Source organism: Vulpes lagopus, chromosome 19, assembly GCF_018345385.1.
Source record: "Vulpes lagopus strain Blue_001 chromosome 19, ASM1834538v1, whole genome shotgun sequence".
Taxonomy (NCBI): domain Eukaryota; kingdom Metazoa; phylum Chordata; class Mammalia; order Carnivora; family Canidae; genus Vulpes; species Vulpes lagopus.
Genome location: NC_054842.1, coordinates 25,281,501 through 25,305,912, shown reverse-complemented (window position 1 = coordinate 25,305,912; position 24,412 = coordinate 25,281,501). Strand labels below are relative to the sequence as shown.

Here is a 24,412-nt window from a genome sequence, read left to right as displayed (position 1 = left end):
ATGGTGAAATAGTTTACAGAAGGCAGCATTGTTTAGGAGGCAGGGAACAACCAGAAAAGCCAGTTTGGAGACAAAAGTATTTTTATATCATTATCTTCTTTAAGCTACTTCTAATTTAAAGCTCTTTTGGTTATTATTGATTCTTCTGACATCCATTATCAGTGTTAATTTTGTAACATGAACACACTCCTATAATATATAGCTCCTGGGGATCTTTGAAGAACCTCCAGTGAAGGATAATCCAGAATTATATTATTTATGTAAAACATGGCTATCTTTCCTAAGAGGCACTTTCTTTTTTTTTTTTTCTTTCTCCTTCTTTTTTGGACACTTTCTACTTTATTATAGTCATTTTCACATTTTATTCCTCTAAAAAGACATTCTTCATATGCTTGTGATTCTCTGCCATTAATCCAGTAGCTTGCAATTTTACTAAGAGCCTCTCTTAGTCCAGACTACAAAAAGATACTTAGCAAGGTTGCCAAAACCAGAGCCAGATTACCTGATCCAGTTAACAATCCGTCAGCTTCAATCATACTTACTCTATTGTAATAATGGATCAATAAAGTCAGACATTAATAAAACTATTGAGATTGCTGATGGATAATGGTGATTTTGCAAATGGATGACAGGTGATGTTCTTCCACTTTGGTCCAATTTTTAAAAAATTATTACTCTTATTCCTAGACATTTTGGCAGTTTCTTAAATGTCAATATAATAGTACATATAAGTTTTAGATGTAGTTTATGTCTTAGTTTTCAGAAATGTATGGGAATTCTCTAAATTTTACTAAGGGCTCTGACAAACATTCAGTCTATTTCAGTTTGCCATGAGTTCTGTATATGAAATTTGCTTTTTGCCGCACACCTACTATGTGCCTGGCAGGTACAAGGGATACAAAAGTAGATTAAGACACACCCTCTGCCTATAAGAAGTTCACCATCTGTTAGTAAGACAGATACATAAATGGATCACTTCAATTTAATGTGATTCAGTAGACCAACAGTGGAAAATATATGGGGGGACAAAAGGAAGAATACATGGTATGTGGAAAAACAACCCATCTGAAATATTTTTATAACATTACAGCCCATATGTAATAGTGCTATGTAGTTCATTATTATCCATATGTGGAAAATAATATCCATATGTGCATGATCATCAAAGCTTCCTCCTGCCCTGGTTTAACCCTAACTTGGAAGGCTCTGTCCTTAAGTGACTTTCTGGATGCTTTCTACTGTGTCAAGTGGTGTGTGCTTAAGAAACTCTGATTAATGTAAATATTAGCCTAAGCAAGACGTAAATCAAAAGGCTAATCCGCAGGTTATGACACATGCCGATGCCACTATTTAAATTCTCTGACTTTCTGTGCTTTCAGGGGGCCGGGAAATATTCCATAATTCAGGTAACTTGAGGTAAGCTCTATTTTTTTTGGAACAACATGCAGTAATCTGTACAACTAAACTGCTCATGTGGCCACTGCATGAGGACATTTTCTGTGTGTGGTAAAATCCCTATTGAGAATCAAGTATGGCATCTGACTACACTATCAGTTTCAAGGGTAAGAAAGAGATTTCAAAATCTTTGGGGCACATGGCATTTCAAAGATCATATTCAGTACTGGTTCTTAAACCGAGAAAATCATAAAGAAACACCTATTATTTGCATAACACAAATAACAAAGTCAAGAGGGAGGGTATTATTTTTCCTAGAGGATGGGGATATGTAGGGTGTAGGCAGACCAAAATCCATGTTTTTAAGGAGAGATGCCTGGGATTCTTATGTCAATCAAAAGACTCTGGTTTAAACAGACTACAATAAGTTGTGAGTTTATGCAGCTCTGGGGTTCCATATTCTTTTCCAGTACAAATGTCTGACATATACTAAACACATACTAAATATTCATCTGATGAAAGAGAATAGTTAAATCTGCATTCAAGTCCAAAATGTGTAGCACATTGGCAATATGACCTAGTGCAAGGCAACTGACTCTCATTCTATCATAATCCCCCTTACTAAATGGGAATCATGGCAGCACTCACTTCATAGGATTGTTCTGAGAATCCATTCATTCAGGTAGTCTCTTTCATTCCTTTGGCATATATCGACTGAACTCCTACTAGGTGCCAAGCACTAGGCAAGTTACTAGAAAAATAATGACCTAAAGAGAGATAGTATCTACACTTACATAGACAATAAATAAAATGATGAATGTTATGCAATTAGCACAGAGCTGGGAACATACCCGAGTATGGACTTAAGAGATGTTAATTACTATGACAACCCTCTGCCTCCTCCTCCTCACTGGCTTTTATTATATGATCACATTTCAGATCAGTCAAAAGACTATGCTTTAAATAACAGAAGAGTATCAGAATTTTCAAGTGATATATTTTTAAGTCAAATACACTTTCTTATGGAGGACGGAGAGTATACTAAGTAAATTAAGTTGTAAGTTGGGTCAAGGGATAACTAAAAACACCAAAGGAAAAAAGTATTCCACCATTAGTTTCAACATTTTCCAATCTGGCAGTATCTTGTGAAGCTGGCCTCTACTGGGAGCAGGCATCAGGAAGACATACACCACTTCTTTGACTTGGATTTTCCAAGCATGCCCTCTCCCCTCTTTGGCTAACAGCAGCACATCCTTCAGGACACAGTTCAGGTATCCTCACTTCTGCAAAGCCTTTCTGACTTGGTGTCCACCTGGCACGTAGCACCTCCCCAGCACTCTTCTTGCTGTTATGAGTCTTGGGTCTTATCTCCGAAAGGCCTGGACCCACCACAGGGCTGGGCACATATTAGGTGATCAATCAAAGGATTAAAGGTCACTGAAATTAGCCATTACTGCAGGCTACCAGAAAATCCTTTTTTTTTTTTTTTTTGGTTCCTAAAAGGTCAAAGGTAATGGCAGCTTGTCACATGAATCTTTTAAATGCATCATTTTTAGCTGTCATGATAGAACTCAGTTTAAAGAAACTTTGTTCATTAATTTGCAAGAGATCCCTTCCCAGGTTTTTCAAAATACATCCACACAGATGTCTCGGAAGTCGCAGTGCTCGGTGGTTATGTTATTCCAGTTCTCTCTCTCGGTGTCTATTTATACAAGCTCTCCAAAGCACTTTGAAAAAGGCACAACTTGTATTGCAAGTTTTCCTATTCAGTGGCCGGTCTATGCAGAATGTCAGTATGCAGGGAATAAAATAATCAGGCTGACCAAACTCAAGTCAGCTCAGATCCCAAGTTCAAAAGCTGCACAGTACACCAACCAATGAATAGGCCACAGCTTCCAGCGTTGGGAAACGCAATCTGAAAGTTGGCAGAAATTGGCTGTGGGTCTCATAACCCCAGTGTGACACAATATTCTCATCCTAGGAGCCAAGTTGTAAGCTTTTCTAAGATCCATAAAGCACATGTCTGCTCCCTATGAAGAGCTTCGGTTCTTTCTGAGAGTCTGCTGAAGTTCCGATCTGAAAGAATGCCATCTTCACAGAAACCCCAGTACTCTAGAATGATACCATCTGCCACAGGCTGAGCTTCCTTTTCAGCCAAATACATTATTTATAACCTTTCTAATTGTGAAAAGGTAAGGGTGGAATTTTTCTAAAGCCCGACTTAGATATAGTTAGAACATTCTGAACCTTTGCTCTCAAATACTGCAGGTCCTCAAATGTGAAAAACAAAAACAACAAAAAAACCCCATAAGGAATTGGTTGAGGTCATATCATTTTTCAAAATATTATATATTCTTTCAAACCCTTACTAGAATATAACATACGCGGTAGGTATATATTTAGAACACATTTAGAAACTGAAGGAAGATTATTTTATTTTTCTACTTGGTCATCTTAGTAGCCAATGAAGGGGTTTTAGGGAGAGGTGAGGCCTTCTGGGGAAAAAAAAAAAAAGGTTTAGCAACTGGGGAAAGGCAGTGATCTGATTACCCTTAAAATTGCTTTGTTGTGCCTTTAACAACAACAAAAAAACCCACCCCAAAACAATGCTAATCAGGTTATTCAATCATTTAAACCAAAACTGTTCATGCTTTTCTGCCAAATCAACCAACCACAGCAAAATCTGTTATCTCTGATTGCTCAGCTTCCAGTCAAAAAACAGTTAACCCCCACTATACCAAAAGTTTTCCAAAATACCCTCCCAGCTCTGCGTGCTCATGGAGAATAAAGAGAAAGCCATGTCATCTTGAAAGGGTAATTGAAGTGCTGTACCATATTTGCATATTACAATATACTCTAATAAACTAAACAGCCTGTCCCGGAAGCCAGCAGCTCCCTAGCATTTCATCTGATCTCCATACTGACTTTTTGTGCACTATGTATATATATTTTTAAACAGGACTGTGATATCATGATCAAAACTTACTGAGGACTTGCTGACGGTTTAACTGAGGTGGGAGGAGGTAGCAAAAGCATCTACAAAATGGTGGCTCACCCATGCTTAAAGCTTTCAGGCTCCATCAGCAGAGAGGGCAAAGGCTACAACATCTTATTTACACAATTATCTAAATACGATTAAACAGCTGATGGACAAATATTAAACTGGAAAATGTATAGTCATTTCAGCTTAATGTAATCCTCTTTCTGTAAACACCCAGGATGATTTTTTTCAACCAGAACAGTCCTGACATCTCATAAGCCTAAGGGTGAATAGCAAGAGATTGTTTTTGATAGTTATAAATATTCAAAAGACATGCAGACCATCTGCTTTCATAATACAGGTAAAGCAAGACTGAAATGGTGACTGCTGTATAAAAATGATTCTTTTAACAAAGTCTTCCTCTCCTCGAAAACTATAAAGACAGATGTCAAAAACTGTTTACACAGAGCAATCAGGAGCGTGCAAAATGTAATATTCCTTTTACACACAGTGCTTGCTAAAGAGATTTTTTTTTCTTTTTCTTCCCATCTGTGTGTTGCAACACATTTCTACAAGTTAAAAACATTTTTTTCAAACAGAGATCTCATGAATACCCAAAAACATGCTATCTGGTTTCTGAATGCTAATTAATTTCAACTAAGGAATCTGAATATCTTTTTCTGTAGGAAGGAATGTATGTTTTGAAATTGGAATACTCTAGAGACAGCAAGGGAAATAATCTTGCGCAGGTTTAATTCTATAAGGCGATTTTCATGTTTCTACCTTGTCTGTAATATATATCTGCTATGTCCATGTTTTAAATGAAAGCACATTACTGCTAATGTCTTTGGCATAAAGTCTAAAATAATTGTTTTCTGAAATAAATGCCCGCATATGTAAAATGTATATACAGAAACCTTTAACTTCTCAGTCGATGCAGAGTGATGCATAAAACCCTACAGTTAATTTTCAGGTCTGGAACACTAATCTTGACAGTAACCTTTTTATGTATTGTATTAATGGCACAGAGGCATTAAGCACCTTTTTATAATTTTCAATAAAATGAGCGTTTACTGAACAATCTGTCAAACTGCTGGCTCTCTATTCTTTTACATTTTTATTTTTCGAGAAGTGTAACTTCATATACTCTGATGTCCCTCTGCTTTCTCCATGTCCTGTCTGCCGATGGCCTGAATTTTCACAGCAGTTGTTTTTTTTTTTTTTTATGCGTGTGAAAAGCTCAAAGGTCAAACTTTAATTTTGGATCAAATGGAATCAACTTCATGTTCAAATACAATTTTAATAGGGATTCTCAGCAAATGGAGTTTTCTTTTAATCCCAAAGGATATCGAATACTACAAATAAGCTCTACAAAAAAGGCACCACATGAGATGGTGACATGGAGCGAATTTGTTGAAAATTAACAGGTAGTCCCCCATCTGGTATTTGGGGGTGGGAAGGAAGGGAAATGGGTTTCAATTTATGAGAAGCAAATGGCAGGATTTCTAAGTGTAATATTCTGTTTGTGCATGTTAGCTTATGTTCCCCAAATCTTTCCCTCTGGATCCTCTATTGCTTTCTAAGCCATTCTCTTGGGAGATACAACTGGGGCATATTCAGAATCTCAATTTGTTGAGAAGAGACTAATCACTTATAAATTTTACTTAAACTCCAGTTGTCATAGTTATGGCTCTTGCCATCTTGATCAATCCCAGTGCCTGAAAACAGCATTTTCACAGAAGATAACCCTTGTATCATGTTAAAAATGGAATCTCAGAACAAAGCTCCAAAAGAATACAAAAGGAAGCACAGAGAACACATCTAAATCTGTTTTAATTTTCTTACATTTCCTAAAGATGAAAATGTAATTGTTGCAAAGCACAGAAATTTTATTTATTTAAATATCCAATTCATAATTTTTAAAGGAAATGTTGGTTCACAGTTCATATGGTTTTTCCACATAATTGAAGTAATTTCACATAAGGCCAGGATACTATCTTTTGACCAGATTCTCTCTTTTTGTAGAAGTACCTATTCTAGATCTTTCTTACTATACTGAAACCTTCTTATTCGAATTAACTAATATGTTAGTAAAGCACTTAAATTAGAAAATATTTGTTAAAAGATGTATTATGACTAAGTGCATGCAATATTTTCAAATTAGCTACACATAGAGGCTTACGCTTGTTCATCTGCGCAATAGGCAGGGGATTGAACTAGATAATCTCCAAGGTCCCTTCTAACAGCTTTGACAGTCTATGAAATCTACATGTATTCCCAAACAGATCCTACAGGGTCTTCTTCAATGACTTAAGATTGAATTGTAAGACACATCATCCATTTGCAGGTACTCACGGCAAATGTCCCAACCACAGTTTTATTTTTAGGATGGTTAAGTTCCTACCCCCCACCACCGTGGTGTCTTGCTTATAATGTGATTATTAAACATACACTCATCATTATTAAACATACCACTCCAAATAAAGTTTTCAGAAGTTTTTCACTAGATTAATCTAAATCCAATGACTTATTTTACAGCAAATATTGTTTCCTAAGATTCTAAATTTTAGGCACTCTGTACCAACTTGCAAATTTGAGAAATGCTTGTGTTTATTTTTTCTCTGATGGTCCTTGTGTAGTTAGATCTCCCATCCTTTATGGAGATTGAAATGTCTAGTATCTGCATTTAGACATAGCAGAAAAAAAAAATAGCAAATTTGTGTTCAGTGCTAGGGGTTCTAAATAAAGCATTTTGAAAAATGTTAAGCCACAGAATAAAGGGACTGAAGTAGTTTGAATCCATTTTTTCAAAAGTAAATATAGCTGACCCTTGAACAACCTAAGTTTGAACTGTATGGGTCTATTTATACGCAGGTTTGTGTGTTTTGTTGTTGTTGTTGTTGTTTTTACAGTAATCTATTTTCTTTTATGATTTTCTTAACATTTTACTTTCTCTAGTTTACTTTATTGTAAGAACACAGTATAGAATATATGTAACCTGCACAATATGTGTTAATCAATTGTTTGTTATCCCATAAGGCTTCTGGTAAACAGTAGACTGTTAAGTTTTTTGAGAAGTCAAAAGTTGTATGTGGATTTTCAACTGTGCAGGGGGTCAGTGTTGCTAACCTTGTGCTGTTCAAAGGTCAATTGTAGTAGAATTAGGTTCCGTAACTCTTTACAGATTTTATACTCCTTCTCTGCATTCCCTCCTCATATGAAATTATTAAGATTTTAAGCTACGACCTGAAACTTGGGGAGAAAAGACAGTCTAGCTTTCAGCTTTTTATGAACCACAAAACTCTCTTTGGAAATCTCATGAAACCTTTGGAAGGTCTCACCACATATACTCCCAAAAGTAACTTATAACTTCTAGGTCTGCACAAAGCCCTGGAAGCCCATTACAGGGTCCATGGATCCCCTCAGATATGATCCAAGATTTCACAGGAGGCTAAAGACTAAATCATGTCCTTGATTTCTGTGTTTTATTAGTTATTACTGTTAACCAAGACTTCATGTATCTACTTAATAAATATAAACCAATGTCACATCTGGATTAGGTCACAGAGAAAAATCAAATTAATCTGTCTTATCTTTATCAATATTATGAAAATGCTTCACAGTTTTGGAAACTGCCACATACTGGTAATCATCTCTTTAGGAGTTATAGTAAAATGGCAAAAATGTATTACACAGGTTGGACATCAAGAGATAATGAGCCCCGTCCATCACTGGAGGTATGTGCTCTTGGCTAAGCTGGTGCTCATGCAGAAGGGTGGACAAACCAAGTCCCTGAGGCCCATTCTGGAATGGCTGAACAGTTATCTACACTTGCAGCTCCCCCTAAATTTAGGTGATTTGGAGCCTTTATACAGGTGACTTTCACATATTATTTGTTTATAGCTCTAAACAGTCTCCAATGCCAAATGTGGACTTTAGAACATCAATTGAGATATGGACATTGTGAGCCCATACGGGGCAGTACGGACTGTTAGCATTACTACGTTGGCAGCATCAACATCTTTGTATATAAATCATTTAATTCCGCTATTGAAATTTTCTTTCTTTATATTATTTTTTAAATATGAGAAATGGGCAAATGGAACTAACAGTAAAAAAGCATGGACCTCAAATATAACACAACTGAGCCAAGATCAAAAGTATTAGCTGTGCTGAAATATACATTAGATTACAGAAGAAAAATTTTAAACATGCATATAAATATATTTCAAAAGACTGTGCTTAACAGTGACATGTAATTAGGTCTTTCACAGCATTTTTTCCATCTCTGGGTCCCTTGCACCTCACCTCTAAGACCACTGTTCTGCTTACAAACATATAGATTTGTACATATATCCGAGACTATCACAACATAAGCAAAAAGACGGGGCAGCCTGGGATAACAAGTTAGAGAAAAATTCAGAAGTAATTGCTCTTGGTTATATTAATTGAAAATTCAGAATTAAGTAAAATAGGAAAAATATTTTGTACAGTGGAATACTATAGACCAGAGTATCTATAAAATACTACTAATAAAACTTCTGATGTAGTTTATTGGTTCATGAAATTAATCCCATGAGGCTATGGCAGCTCCATGAATATTCCTGAGATCCTACTGTGTGCCAAGATTCACAACTGCAGTGATGAATCAAATTTAGTCCCTTTGTGACAGTTAATCACAATGCAAATCAAGCCCAGTGAGTCTGCACATAATCTCAGAATAGTGTGGAAAGTACTATGATGAATCCACAAAGACAGGATGGAGCCCTGAGTGCAGGGAGTGAGGATGAGAGGAGTTCAAGAAAAGGACACCAGACAAACTCCCACCCAGTTGACAGTCTCCTTAGGTATCTTTATCCTCTCTGGACATTGTCTAATCTAAGAGTACCTTATTTACTAAACTTACAAATGAGCATTTAAAGTGCAAAGTTTAGCCTTCCCCCACTTCCATCTTAAAATTCATAGGAACTTTATAAGGATTCAAAGGATGATGCTAAAAGTGGTCTTCACCAATGAGAATGGACCATAACACAGTCCTTTGATTTTTCTACACACGAGAAGTTCTTGGTTGTTTCCAAAAAAAGTAATCAAAATCTTTTATAGAGCAGCAGTTTCTTAAACTATGCAGCACCCCCAAGTGAAATTTCAACCTCTCAATCCCCATCGTTGCAGAAAAACAGCCAAAGTTATGGTACACTTTAACAATTAAGAACTGTTCTAAATATTTAACACGTATTAATTCACATAATTCTCATAACAATCCTGAAAAATCAGTACTATTCTCTTCCTACTTTATAGATAAGGGAATTGAGGCATGGAAGTCACTTCCCAGAGCTGACACAGCTGGTGATGACAGAGCTCACATTCTTGACTCCTAGGTAATGAATGCTACAAACTCACTCATTAAAGCGACAGCAAAAAGCAAGGACTCACATAAAAGTGACGGAATGAAGTTGAAGAAATACATCACTTTGAGAAATAGTTCCATTAAGAAATAAAAAGAAAACGAAATCAAGCTCTGTCCTATGTCAACATAACCCAGGAGTTTCAATACCTCTCTGGAAATCCTATTGTGACGGCTCATCAAGTTAATACTTGTTTCAGGTAGCTCCACAGTTTTTAACTGCCTGGGAACAAATGCTGGATTGACAATAGAAAGGAACAAACCTAGGAGAATCAGTGGTACCCAGTGATGAAGTCCCCTCTCTTCTCATTTGGGTAAGAATGAGATCTCAAATAGTGCTAACAAAGTGTTAATCTTTTCTTCACTTTCAATCTATCATCTGGTTTGCATCTTTAATCCCCTTGAGTAAACTAAATTAGGTTAGCATTTTTATGGGAAAATATTGCAATAAAAGATAATATTTTTAAGGAAGAAAGAAAAAGATGATGGCTAAAAAGGATAAAGTTTTAGTGTAAAAATGAAAGAAAAAAAATTATTGAAGGAAGTCAGCTACCTTCTCTACAATGAGGAATTCTGCAACCTTATGAATTGTCCATGATGAAACTCGAGCACCCCATAATAATACTGCATATTAGAACACAATACAATCTTACATTTCTGAAGCGCCCTTCATGCAAGCATCCCAGGGTGCTTTACAATCATTATGAGTTAAAATTAAAACTGAAGCACATACAATTCCTAATAGAATCATTTTAAAAATGCTAAACAGAACAAATAACTTTTAAGTCTAGATTTAAAAGTCCCAACAGCCAGAGCGTTCCTTACTTCAATTGGCAATGAGCTGCAGAGCCGGGCTGAGGCTCTCTCCTGTTATGTTAAAGGCTCTCTTATGTTTTTTATACTCGGAGCACGTTATGATCAAGCAGTTTCCAATGAAACAGGAAAAAAAAATGGGTGCGTGTATCTGTTTGTTTTGATTATTATGAATTTAAGGTCTTTTGTTTATTTGTTTACGAATGTGTTTGGCCAAATCTGACATGAAATAAAGCAGGTTTAAAAAGCAAATCCAGATAAAGCCCAACTAGAAATTTAAGTGCAAAAAAGACACTCAAAAAGCACTCTAAAACTAGCTCTGTTTTAGCAAGAAAATCAGATTGATTAGTATGATTTGGTTAACTTTTTAAGAAAACAATTAGAAAATAGCATTTGGTAGGCTTTCTCCAGGCCTTGTCTACTTCTAAACCTTGGCAGTATTTATTATTCTGCAAGTCAGAAAAAAATAGGGGAAATGCTCTCATGATATGGTAATTTTCCTTGCATTAGTGATTTTGAGGTCAAAGGAAACCTGTTCAGATCTAAAACAAAGCACAGGTAAAAATCTATTAAGTGAAAATGAAGTACTTACACATTGTTAAGCACTCTCTAAACTGGCATGGCTTAAACTCTTTTATGTTTTACTATTGTGAAAAGATAGTAGCTATAAAATATTTGAGATCAATCCATTTTAAGTTAGATGCTTTATTAAGTTTGGCTTTTTTGATTAATATATCTGAAAGGTTACAGAGAGCGAACTTCAAGCTACAGTAAAATCCTTATATATCTAAATCAGCTAAAAACGAGCCTGATATATGAGATTCAAAAAGGAAAACTTGCAAAATTTGGAGAACATTTTTTTTCTTCTATTGTAGATTCTATATATATTAGCATTAACACAAAGCAGATAACTAATATGACAGAGAATTAACTGGTTCAAAAAAGAAGACAGAAACAATTATCAGCAATTCACACTACTAACCATATAATAAGACTGGTTTACCATTTCCTTTATGGATCTCACTATGAATACAATTGCTGAAAATGGTAATAAAATCCAATCAGTATCAAGAACATCAGTGCCTGGCAAAGCAGATGTTCATAACCTCGGATTCCTTTATGGTCAGTAGGGTAAGGGTTGGGAAAAGTTTTGTAATTTAAAAAAAGGATACATATTTAACAAGATTTATGAATTACATTGGGAAGGGGCAAGTACAAATCCTACAAGCACATCTCAAACAGGAAACGCTCTATTTTTAAATGGAGCTGGCCAGTTACATCCTCATCCATCATATCAGGCTAGTGGCTGACTAAAGTCCCTACTTGCAAATAGATTCAAAAAATTCAACTGCCCAATGTTTCCAATGCAAATGCCTAACACTGCCTTGGGATTCAAATCAAAAGGCTAGTAGCTTAGTTATACTTACTGATCCAGAAGGATGTGTTAGGATGGGCAAGAAAGGAACTGCCATAGAACTGCTAAACTCAAAACTTTCTGGAACCTCTCAAATATCAGGTTATCCCAGAAGTCAGTCCCTGTGGTCTGAACTACCCTCTCACTTCTAAACTAGGGGCAAGAAACAACTATACTTTTAATAATGCAAGTCAGTGTACAAACAAAAGAATCAAATCTCATATGCTAAAGAAAAATTTCAGCAGTGAGAATAAACACAATTGGAAAACTTAAGTAGTTACCAATACTTCAGGGAGATGCAAGTATTTTATGAAATACATCAAATTAATTTGAGAAAGCCTTAAAAAAAAAAAAGCCCATCTATATGTGACCAAGGAGGATACTGGATTAAGTTCACAGGCTCTGGGTATGAATTCTCATCCCTCTGCTTTACCAGGGGTGTAACTATTAGGACTCATTTAAACACTCTATGTCTCAGGTTTCCTCAGTTGAGAATGGGATACAAATTATATAGTGCTTAGGGTGACAGACTTGCTCATGATACATCAAAGTAAATAAAAATTATTACTATTTCAAATATGAAAGCATATCATTCATATTATTACATAAGAAATAGGATGCCCGTCACACAGCAGACTGTCAATACATATTTTTGAATAAGTATGTGAATATGTGAATAAATTTCATAGGGTTAGACTCTCACATGAAGTACAAAATATGAATATTGATGTCAGATATTCTTAAGACAAGTGATTACTAATGTTTATTTAAAATTTTTCAGAAATGTCATTTTAGTCTAAAAATTATAAAATAATGCAAAGTGCAGTTTAATACACACATAGCATAACTGATACAGAATTTTTTTTTTTTAAAGATTTTATTTATTTATTCATGAGAGACATAGAGACAGAGAGTCAGAGATAGGCAGGGGGAGAAGCAGGCTCCATGCAGGGAGCCTGATGTGGGACTCAAACCTGGGACTCCAGGATCACACCCTGGGCCGAAGGCAGGCATTAAATTGCTGAGCCACCCAGGGATCCCCCTGATAGGGAATTTTTAAACTGTTGCTCCGATGGTATGCATTACATAGACTGGAAATCAACTGACCACAGAGGTTTATTTAATGCTTATGGCAATGACTGCCAAGTTTCATAAAATCAGTATTATTAAATGGTAAGCATCAGGAGGGCGGGCAGGATGGTTTACCTATTTTGCCAATACCTAATAAAAAATCTGACATATATTAGATCCTTAGATGCTGTCAAGGAAAAGGAAAAACGATGCTACTCAATATGACTTCTCAATGGAACGTTCAAACCTAAATATATCTTATATATATTTTGCCACTTGAAAATAAAAATGACAATTCCCACTCACTTCATGTAGGACTTGAGTTTGGAGCTTAAATAGAAGTAGAAAGTGACCCACTGCCTTAACAATGTGAGAGTTATGATGCGTGAGTGTGTGAGTGTGTGCACGTGCGCCTGTATGATAGAGAAGGGGTGGAGAAAAATGTACATATCAGATTAAAATTTCTTAGGAATATATGACCTGAACATTTTTAGAAGAAACATTTTAGGCTGAAAAAAGTAATAACTAACCTTTTACTTATGGTAGTTTTAACAAAATGAATCTATCCTTATACTGAGTATATATATATTTATCCAGTTCTTAAGTTAAATTTCTAAAACTTCAGGGAAAACTAAAATGAAAATGAAATGCCTTATTATAAATCAAAATGTTTATTTAACTACCCTTTTACCTCCTGAATCCATACTCTCAATGTTCTCATGACCACAGGCTTTCTTGTCCCCAAGCCTGATTTATTCTCTCCTCCTTACTTGCAGTTCAAAATACAACACCCACCTTATCCAACCACATCCACTGAAAAAAGGGAGAGTAACAAAGTGACCAACTTCAGATCCATAAGGAGCTAAGCGTTTGTGTCTTGACAGGTTTTTACAAAAATAAACACGTGGTACAAAAACTTAATAGATGGATGTCAATCTATTTGGGCAGATTCATGATTTAGCAAAGCAGTAACAAATAAAGGCATAGTTATAAATCAAACCACATGCACTCTTATAAGAAGAGTTTCTCATCTGGAGAAAACCTTGCAAATATTATCAGACATTACGGCAAGACAACATAAGCATTCATTTTAAAATTAACACATTCTAAAATTTATCATTCGGAAAGGACTTTTGGGTCGGTCACTAACCAGCAGTTTGACAAACTTTAGGGCCACTGGCTCCTTCATTTGTCCAAGGAGGAATCTGGGTAGGATAACACCTAGTTCTAAGATTCCAAAGACATCTGCCTAGCTAGTGTGGGGCAATCCTCCAAAGAGCACTAAGGCAGAGCTTGTCAGATACCCCAGGTGAATTCCTGCTGGATTCTCACTGGTATTCCCTCCTAGCCTCTACCTCTGTAAGGGGAGCTGAGCAGGGTCTGTAGGGTGGACTTTCTGCTCAGCCAAATCATGAGAGATCCTACAGCTATACTTGCTACTGAGGTATTTTATCATATTAAACAGAATTCTTAAAGTACAGCAAAAATGTGTATGCTAGATTGTATGCTCAATTTTCTCAAGTAAATAAATCAAAATCCCATAGAGGGGTAAATAGGTGTTAACACTTAGCATTTCTTGATGTTGGTTCCATTTTGTATAAGACTGAGGCAATATTTTTTTGCTGGGCATTTTCACAAAGCCATCTTCATCACTATCTCTCAACCACAGGGGAAAGAAAGAGTAGTTCTGCCAAGCTTCGCATATATTTTGGGATTAGGCCTTACAGAGCCTGGATTTCTCTTCTTTAACTAATAACTTATGACAGAAAAGAAAATAAAGAAGCAAATGGAAAATAGTTCATTATTAAAACATTCTGAATGGAGTATCAAGATTCATGGACTCATTCTAGAGAAAGAAATAAAAGATGACACAGTGGAGTATAAAATAACTCACTCATTTAAAAGAAGAGGTTGTATTTTTTCATAATATTAAACATTAAATTAATTTCAAATATTTGTTGCTGCTGGTAAACTACGCATTTTTTTTAAAGATATTTTTAAAGAAAGGACAACTGTAATTACAACTGATGTTGAAGTTATAGCCTAGTTTCGCCACTCAATGATTGATTACAGCAAGATCTCCAGCTAACACACAGATGCACGTTCCTCCAGAGGACTCTCTATAGAAACTCACCAATGTAGGACTCTAAAACCAAGCCCCGAATTTCATTTTGTCATTCTGTTTAATGTTATAATTGTCTGTATTCAATTCATTTCCCATGATAACATTAAGTAAACTCACAATTATATTTATAAGCTATAGTGAGGTAGAGTTTACTGGCTGAATGTTGAGGTCATTTAACAATTAATTCTCACTGCTTCTATCAGCAAATACTCATACTAGCATCTTCTTCTCCAGCTCACAGTAAATGCCTTAAATCTTTGCCTGAATTTACTTCCAATATCAACGGGACATTTAGCACCGTGTAGATACATGGCATTCCTGTACGAGGTGTTTATGCATATTTTACCTCGGAGTTAAAAAAAAGTTTATTTCTAGGACATTTCAAATTTTCAAACGCTAGTAACAAAGTGACATATTATCTGGAGTTGTCTGCAAAACCCAAAGTCCCAGATGTAAGAGTCACCTGCTTCATTATATCATCCTATTGATTTAACTGTGTTTAATTAATTTAAATTACTTTTATTCGATGGTTATAAATTCACATCCTCTCTACTCCAAGGGTGAGAGAAGGAAGATAGAAGGAAATAAGCTAAAATAACAAAAAGAGTTTGCCCTGCATTCTAAGAAACTGATACTTGCAATATAGAAAATATTTTTTCTATGGCTACAGTTAATCTTAAAAGAATACAGAAAGCCATAATTAATTATAAACTTAATTCATTTGCTCTATTCCTACAACAAATATCAAAGTAAAGCTGAGGGACTGTAACCCGAGATGTATGGAGTTTCCATAAAACAGTAGCACAAAAGCCCACAAGCTCCCTACCAAAGGTACTAGTACCCTCACGAGCATCACACTAGAAATATATTCTGAGAATATCTCAACTGCAGAAATGTTTATAGCAGAATCATAAGATTTACGCTCAAGTGACTGACAGAGTAACAGTCAGAATTATGTTTTGAACTTAAAAAAGAAGAACTTCAAAATGGGGTAAAAATCTAGTTAGATCATACTTGAATTATACTGTATCATGGGATGACCTCACATTGGGTTTGACACTGAAGGATGGCATTCAAACACAATTACGTAGTGACTACACAAGCAGCCCATTAAGAGCAGGTTCACAGCATCCTTTTTTATGTGAAATCAGCTAAGCATTATCAAAAATGATGTTTGGTTTTAAATTTAGAAACAGGGCAGTCTCTACCTAGAGTTTTAGTTATGCTTCACCAAAATTCATTGTAAAATATCAAATACGGTAATAATAAATATTTGTCTCATTTCAAGAATCTCTGATGATATGACAGGAATCTCAGAGGAAAGGAAAAGATTCCACCAAAAAAAAAAAAAAAAAACAAAAAAACAAAAAACAAAAAAGGTAAACCAATGCCACAAAACTGGTGACAAAATCCCAGTAAACAACTACTCAACCTCTGGTTACAGGGAAGAAACTTCTTATTTTTATAATTGTTTATACTAAATACTCTTTTTCTCCCCTTTTTGTAATGAACAAAATATCCCCAAACCATACTTTTATTTAGGTAGCATGGTAAAGTTTTACATTAATACTTACACTGCCATTCCCCCTCACCAAAGGTTCTTACCACCTTTACTCTTTCTTAAATAAGGATACTCAGGAGAATGTAGCTTCCATGCTCAGAGCACTCAGAAAAGGAATCTAAAAACAAGCTAGCACACTCTTCTGCTGAGCTGCTTTTCCTTCATTCTTTTCCCCAAGGGAGAAAAAGTGTAAAGGCTCTGTTCAGAATAAATCAAGCATCCTGTTTAAAGTCACCAGTGGTCAAGTCACTTTGCAATTTTGACAGTCCTGCTTCAGATACCAGTTGCTTTAGACTATGGGGCCCCATCAAACCTCAAATCAAGGCTCCCCACGATGGCTTATTATTTATTACATGCTATGCTAAGTACCTGTGAAAGGGGGCACTCCTTGGCCAACGAACTCTGATTCATATCTTTCAGTAAGTCCTTCAGAGCATTCCTTACTGTGGTGTGCGACCATTGTTCGGGAGGCAAGTCTTCTAGTTTGGGGCAACTATTTGAGACATAGATTAGAAAGGGGATTATTACAAGATTGCATCCCGCTGCAGAACATTCCTTTAAGACAGACAGATTTCATTTTGCGCATCAAACAGATGCATCTGGAGATTGCTCTCGGTCTCCTGATTGTTCCGATTAGTTAATTACTTTATACAACACATCTGCTGTATCGATGCATGAATTATACATCAGCTGCCTGTGGTGGCTATTTTTTCATGTTACTTCTACCTTCCTGCTCTGATGCGCTTGGGAAGACAATTTAAGGTGTACTGCTTTCTCATGAGCCATCGTGAAAAGCATTAACGTATTAACCGTTTTCCTTTCATGACTCTGTTCATACGAATTAAAATGGTAAAAAAAATATATATATATAAATAAATAAGATCGCGGTAATAGTGAATAAGGCATTCTTTCACAAAATGTACACAGATGGCACTGTTCATGATATGCAAAAATATTTTTCTCTTAAGTAAACTTTATGTAAAATGCCTTCTTGTAATGCATCATTTAATTGACTAAATATAAAAAGTCTTGTCTTTTGATATCCTGCACAAAACCTACAAATTCGGGGGTGGGGGGCAGGTGGGAAGGCTGCTTTTAAATATACATTGAAGTTAGGAAAATAAAGCAGAAGGGGTAAAGTAATAAAATCAATTTGGATTAACCCTTCTGAAACATTAAGAGTAAATAAAAATCAAAGGTTGACCAGAGATGCTTTATTTCAAGAGATCAGGCACATAGAACCTTTTGCCTTAGAACTAACTGCTGTCCTGACTCACCTGTGTAACTGAATTTTCAATGTGACCACATGATACACGTCTTGAAGCATATCTGCTACCGTAGCATCAGGGGCATCTGTCACATAAGACAGTGGAACTGGATTCCACTTTCCAACCTGGATTAGGCCTATTGCAGATAAAGAGAATATGTCACTAAATATTTTACCTTTCAGATAATATTTTTAGTAGAAGGTTGTTGTCGTCGTCGTCGTTGTTGTTTTTCATTGCCCCCACCACAAGCAATATTGTTATTTCTGTTTGAATGATTCCCTTCCCTCTAAAAGGCAGGTCAATGAAAATATTCACAGCTTAGCCTTCCAAATTGTGAAATTATGTAAATGACTGTAGGGTTGTTTATTATTTTGGAAATAAAACCCCATCAATAAAACCTATGCATAGGCCACATTTTCCTAACTTACAGGAAGTTCTAATAAGACATAGCTGAACCAGTTCTAAATGGCTTTACGATTTAGATAAGATTCTCTATTGCAATGGGAATCAGCATTGAAAAATACTTTACAGCCCATAAAACCATCAGAAACAGAATAAAAGAAACAGAACTAGATATTCAGTCATAAATGCAAATTGACTCTCAACAGTCCATCTGCTCAAATACGCTCCTCACTTCCTTGTGGGTCCTCAGTGGAGCAGATTATTAAGGTCAATAAGCATACTAATGATTCAGCTGAAGTAATTTAAAAAAAAAATCTACCTCGACATTCCACACGAGCAAAATGTGTGTTAACTAAACCAAACTGAATTAAGCCAATTTTTTAAACCCACAGTCTATAAGGAACCAATGTAACACACAGGCTACAGTTCTTTGAATAAAAATATTCAGTGCTTTCTCTGCAGAGTAAACAAAGGATGCCAAGCAATTTTTCCAACCCCACGTATGCATTATTTACCTTTGGCCTGGGCAGCAGAGCTATGTGAATAACCCAGAGACAGTAATGCCATTTCTATCAGCTGGTTGAAAAGCATATCCTTTCTCACCAACACAAATTCCGCATGCTCCTCCTTGCAATCATATTCAATGGCGTTTTCATAATGTTCCACCACGCAGAAAACTGGTAGCATGGTTCCTATCAAAGAGACAGAGAAAAAGAAACACAAACCAACAATCTTCAGAAATACAATCTGGGGGGAGGAAAAACTAAACCATGAAAATAAATCTTCCCAACAGTGAGAGAAGGGGAGACTGTGTTTCCAAGGCAGACAGGGCACAGGGATACAAGCACGCACACACAAACATATACATTCTTTTATTTTTTAAAGTTGTAAGAGAAATATTGAAATAGGATGTGAATTTGGTCCCAAGATAACTTGGGCTCTGCTTTAATATTAACAGTGCATTTTCCAAAATCAATTAATGCAGAATTACCTTTTTGATCAAATAATAATGCTGACGAGAGAGAAGTGTCTTATCTGATCTGCTGTGAGTGGTATACAGGGTGCAAACAGAACTCACTATAGGCGTCTTCAGAAGAACCCACCTTCATTCTTCCTACGTGCTTTTTGTTAATATTAAACTTTTCCCGTTTGTGTCCAAATTACCTTTGACTATAACATTTTTAGCATTTTCTTCCTTTTATTAGATCTTTACTAAACAGTTGCATAAAAGAAACACAAAACTTAACCAAACTGATGTTCAAAATATGATTTCAATATGTGCATAATGTAAATAAATAAGATTTATTTTTACAGCTACTCATTTAATCTACCTGACTAAAAAGACATCCCAGTAACCACAGGTCTTTAAAATGAACAATCTTTGTTATGTGTTAGGAGAGAAAGAGAAAAGGAAAGTGGCTTCGTAATGACATATTAGGATAAAGGGATCTACACAGATTTGACGTGTTCTTTCTTTATTTACTTTAATCCAATGTAATAACTCAGTAGCCAGATGATTAATAAGCACAGGCCACACCACCGTTAGAAAAGAGGCTTCTAGAAACTGAAATCACGGAATGCTGTAGTACTCAAGGTGTTTATGCAGCGCACTGTCAGACTTCCAGTGATATACGGAAAAGGGTTAAAAGCAGATGCATCTGAACTGTACTGTGGCAAACTGCCAGGAGAGTATCATCTTTAGCATAAATGATGACAAGGGTTACTTTAACAGGGCACCCAGGATCCCCAATTAGTCCTATAACATTAATGCCTCTATAAGGCTCTGCCCTCTGGACTCACAGAATCCTACCAACTTCTGGAGATTTCTAATGCACACCAACCAGAGCTAAAAATCAGGATTTCCTACTGACACCAGTGATGCCCTTTAAAAAGGCTCTATTTTCTTGTTTATGCTGAATAAAAGCCGGCAGTTAAACAGCTACATATTTTTACATGTGCATCTTCACCAAAGCCTTAGTGAACTGTTCACTAGAGATTCTAGCTCTGACAAATAAACCCCTTTAGGTTTACTTAGAAAAGCTCACAAACTCATTCGAAGGTACCCAACAGGCTAGGCATGAAAAACAAGCCGCAGAGCTTGCCAATATTCTTGTCATTCATTCATCTGTTTTATACCAGAGAGAGAACCTGTCAGGGATCAGAAGAAGACTTGGGAAGACCACAGCAAAAATAGCAACATGCGAACTGGTGATTTCTTCCTTGGCTTGAAGGTACTTTGGCATAATTTCCTAAACAAATAAACAAAACACCCAACCTCTTTTTCTTAAGTAGTGCTTTCTCATCTCAGCCCCAATTTTTATCTAGCACCTGTCAAACAGAAACTATGTACATGAAAAATAAAAGAAAAAAAAAAAAACACCACCACCAAAAAGCTTTAGTAATTTTGTTGTTTGAAGCAAGCTGAGAACCTTCTACAATTAAACTAAATTTTTAAAATAAGTCACTATGAAAGCAATGTTTTAAAAAAAAATTTTGAGCAGGAAGTGAAATTACTGTACTTTGGTTTCTCCTCCCCCTGTTCTGATGGCTTCAAAGAGTTGGGTTAGTACAACAAAAACATACGCATTGATTTTTCCTCTTACAGAATGATACAGACGTGTTCTACTATATGCTCCCTAGACATATGAAAATTAACTATAGGCTTTACAAACTGTTGAAACATACTGGATTTACTTTGGACTTTTATTTAGAGATACCCTATAGATAATTAAGGTGGCTACTGATAAAGTGACAATAGAATCATTTAATTAAAAATCTAGCTGCTAAACCTTCTAGCAAACTTGTCACCCTTGTCTTCCTGATACTGTGAGTAATGCTGAACAGGAGCCTTCTCTGAACTGCCTGATTATTTGTGCTAGTGTTTGGCAAGACTTCCAACTACAGCAACTTCATAACCTTCCAGCATTAAAAGGGGAGTGCACTGGTCACTGCTGAATGCTAAAAATACCACATGATTTAAACCTGGAGGCAGTCTTAGAAGCTTTTGCTGAAGGTTTATGAGCCTGTGTAAACAGCACGTCTGCCATAAGGAGCAGTGAAGTCTGTAGAATCCTTGTCTAAAACTGTCCTGGCATTAAAGTTTGCTGTGCAAATATCACATAATACCAGAGACAGCTGAAATCTCCTATTTAGGAATTTATGGAACTTATATGTTTGCAGGCGTCAGAAAGTCTTTTTTATAGAGCCCCAGTGCTTCACAGTACAATATTAATGCACTCAGTTTGAAAAGCCGTAATAAATTATATTTTTAATGCTCTTACCCTGGCTTTCTTAAGATGCATACATTCTTGGCAAACAATCAATAAATAGGGTAATCATGAGTAGAGGCCAAAGAATTTGCTGAAGTGCTGTTTTTCCATTTTTAATAGATAAAGATCTAACAATACGGACTGCTGTGTCTGTTCATTTCAGGATCAATATATTCTTTGTTTTCGCCAAACCAAGAAAAAAATAAATGATTGTATGATAAATGTTATGCATCAAACACAATGAAATTCCTCTGCCTTCTAACTTTATCTACTTAATATTCTCGGTTGCTAAAAGATGGCATTTTTATCCTTCGCTTAGCAAATGTAAGAAAAATCTAAACCCTAAACACAGTTATTCAGAGACAAAATAAAGACTATTATGAGACACACACGTTATACCCAGTATAGGCGCTGATCTACATAAATAACAGAGCTGAACACAAAGTTGTTAAACTTCATCAATTTTATATAAAATTGGTAGAGTCACACGGTTACACATCTTCCCTTTATAAACTTGCCTGAGTTTGCCCTTCCTTTATCAAAAATACTCAACTGTAGCAAAAACCATAAACTAGAATCATCAGGTTTTTCACTACTAAATAATAAATTTGCTCTTAAGAAAACAAACCATAAAATAGGACATCGCAAAATTTCAACATCGTATCACATAAGATTCCCGTTATCTCTGAAAATGACTTACAACTAATAATCCTCTGAAAAAAGCTAAGACAGTCCTCAAACAATCTAAGTGTCTTATTCTTAATCGGGGTTAGTTTAAGCAACAGCCACCTACGCATCCTCTACCACAGTAACACCTTATCAATGTGTAATGTTGTGTAATGAAAGCCATTATATTTCACTCAGTCCTTATCATCCAAACACCCAATGACTCCAGTCTATATAGTAGGGTAAGGTGCTCCACTCAAGCCCAGAGCCCACACTTTCTAAGCATGACTGACACTGCAGCATGGAATGGAACTAATTTCACATCAGAAAGGGAATCAAGGAAAAGAATATACAAAGACATGTTCTGCTCTCCACCCCCCACACAAAGTGGCCTTGAGTAGACACAAGGGCTTGCAGCTTTCCAGGATTTGGCTGGAAGGTATTTACCTTTCCTAAGGTTGGTTTTCATCAGATGGCCCGAGTGTTTTAAAGGCACTCCCTGCATTTTTGCACCTGTGCTCCCAAGCCTTCCTCTTCCTAGTGGGCTCCCGTTCTGCTCCAGGCGGGCAATCTTGGCTGGTGGACCCTTCGGATCGCTCACATTGTTAGACATGTCTGAATGTTCTTTCCCCTGAGGTGCCTCGTTCAAATGATCCATACTCAGTTACCCTCTAAAGATCACCTGCCAGAATTTAAAAAGAAGACATGTTATAATTGGGTGGGGGATCTCTCTCTCTCTTTCCCCCTTATGTAATATATGATATACCGAGCAAATATTTTATCTGTAGCTATTTCTCTCCACAAATATAACATACTTGTAAAACTGCTTAACTAGACAAATCATATAATGCAGATATTACTATGTTTTTAGACAACAGTATTACATTTCCATTCAAGTTAACAGAATAATTTGTGGAAACTATAGCCACGCATATTAGAATAAAAAGGTGATCCGTCACCTGCCAACAAAACTAAGTTGGGAGAAATGGGCTTACTTTTAGAACAAGAATTACCACAAGTGTAGCTAAAAAGAAAACAACATATTTATGTAGTCCCAATTTTTAAAAATTAGAAACTCATTACAGAACACAATAGTACCCTTTAATCAAGAATGGGAAGATTATCATAGTCCAAAATATTAATTAAATCTGAAGTGCATGTTTACATTTTTACATATAGTTTAATTCTTATGAGGAAAATATGTGTGTGTGTATATATATATATATATATATATATATATATATACACACATATATATATGTATACCTCAAAACACTACCTCACTAGAAGGTAGCAAAGGTAGCAAGTAACTGCTTTTTAAACACCTCATTGGCTTTACAGGTTAATTCACAGAAAAAGTTTTCTACTGTTTAAGTTTCAAGAATTACATGACCTGTTAAAGATCTACTCAAGTCCTGGTTCAAACATGTGATTGGATCACATCACCTTTAAGAAAATGGAAAGAAATGTAGGATTTCTTCTAATATCCCAGATGCTGAAGCATTCCAACCTATGTGTTTTAGCATTGATATTTAGGTGTCCCTTAGTAACAGAATACTGTTAACAATTTAAACAGCAAAAAACTTGAAAATACTTTGTGATATACATATTAGATTGAAGGGCCAAACTCACTTTTTTAAAAAATCTTGATGATTTTGGTAAAACACAATAACTAACATTTAAAAATAACCTTGGTACCCAATGAAGTCAACATCTTAACTGACTTCAGAAAAAATATAAAAGATAATTGTTTTCAGTTATACACTGGACATCAATTTTGATATTTATAATAAAGCAATTAGTACAATATCAAAGTCACTTCTAAAATGCAGTTTTAACTGCAACTGGTAATAGCAGGTTCGGTACAATTATTTTCTAAACTTTCATGGTACTTTATGGAGCTCCCCAATATCCAGCTCTCTGGTAATTCAACATATCTTGTACTTTAAAATATATATATATTATACCAAAGAAGCTATTGAGATCTGTTTGTTGAAAGTCAGTTTGTATCAGCATGGCCTTTCTGTAAGCATTTTTTTCCCTG

The 24,412-nt window shown here is 35.7% G+C and overlaps 1 protein-coding gene across 6 annotated transcripts in view; it reads right to left on the bottom strand.

Moving 5' to 3' along the window:
* Window positions 1-24,412, bottom strand: part of SATB1 (SATB homeobox 1) — a 101,825-nt gene that overhangs the window by 54,822 nt on the left and 22,591 nt on the right. For all 6 annotated transcript variants that reach the window (XM_041733780.1, XM_041733784.1, XM_041733785.1 and 3 more), the window contains 4 exons: window positions 22,816-23,050; window positions 18,949-19,125; window positions 18,041-18,167; window positions 17,133-17,256 (listed from right to left, as the gene is read on the bottom strand). In XM_041733780.1, coding sequence (XP_041589714.1) covers window positions 17,133-17,256; window positions 18,041-18,167; window positions 18,949-19,125; window positions 22,816-23,026 — 639 coding nt within the window. In that variant the 5' untranslated portion in view covers window positions 23,027-23,050. The remainder of the gene's footprint in view (window positions 1-17,132; window positions 17,257-18,040; window positions 18,168-18,948; window positions 19,126-22,815; window positions 23,051-24,412) is intronic.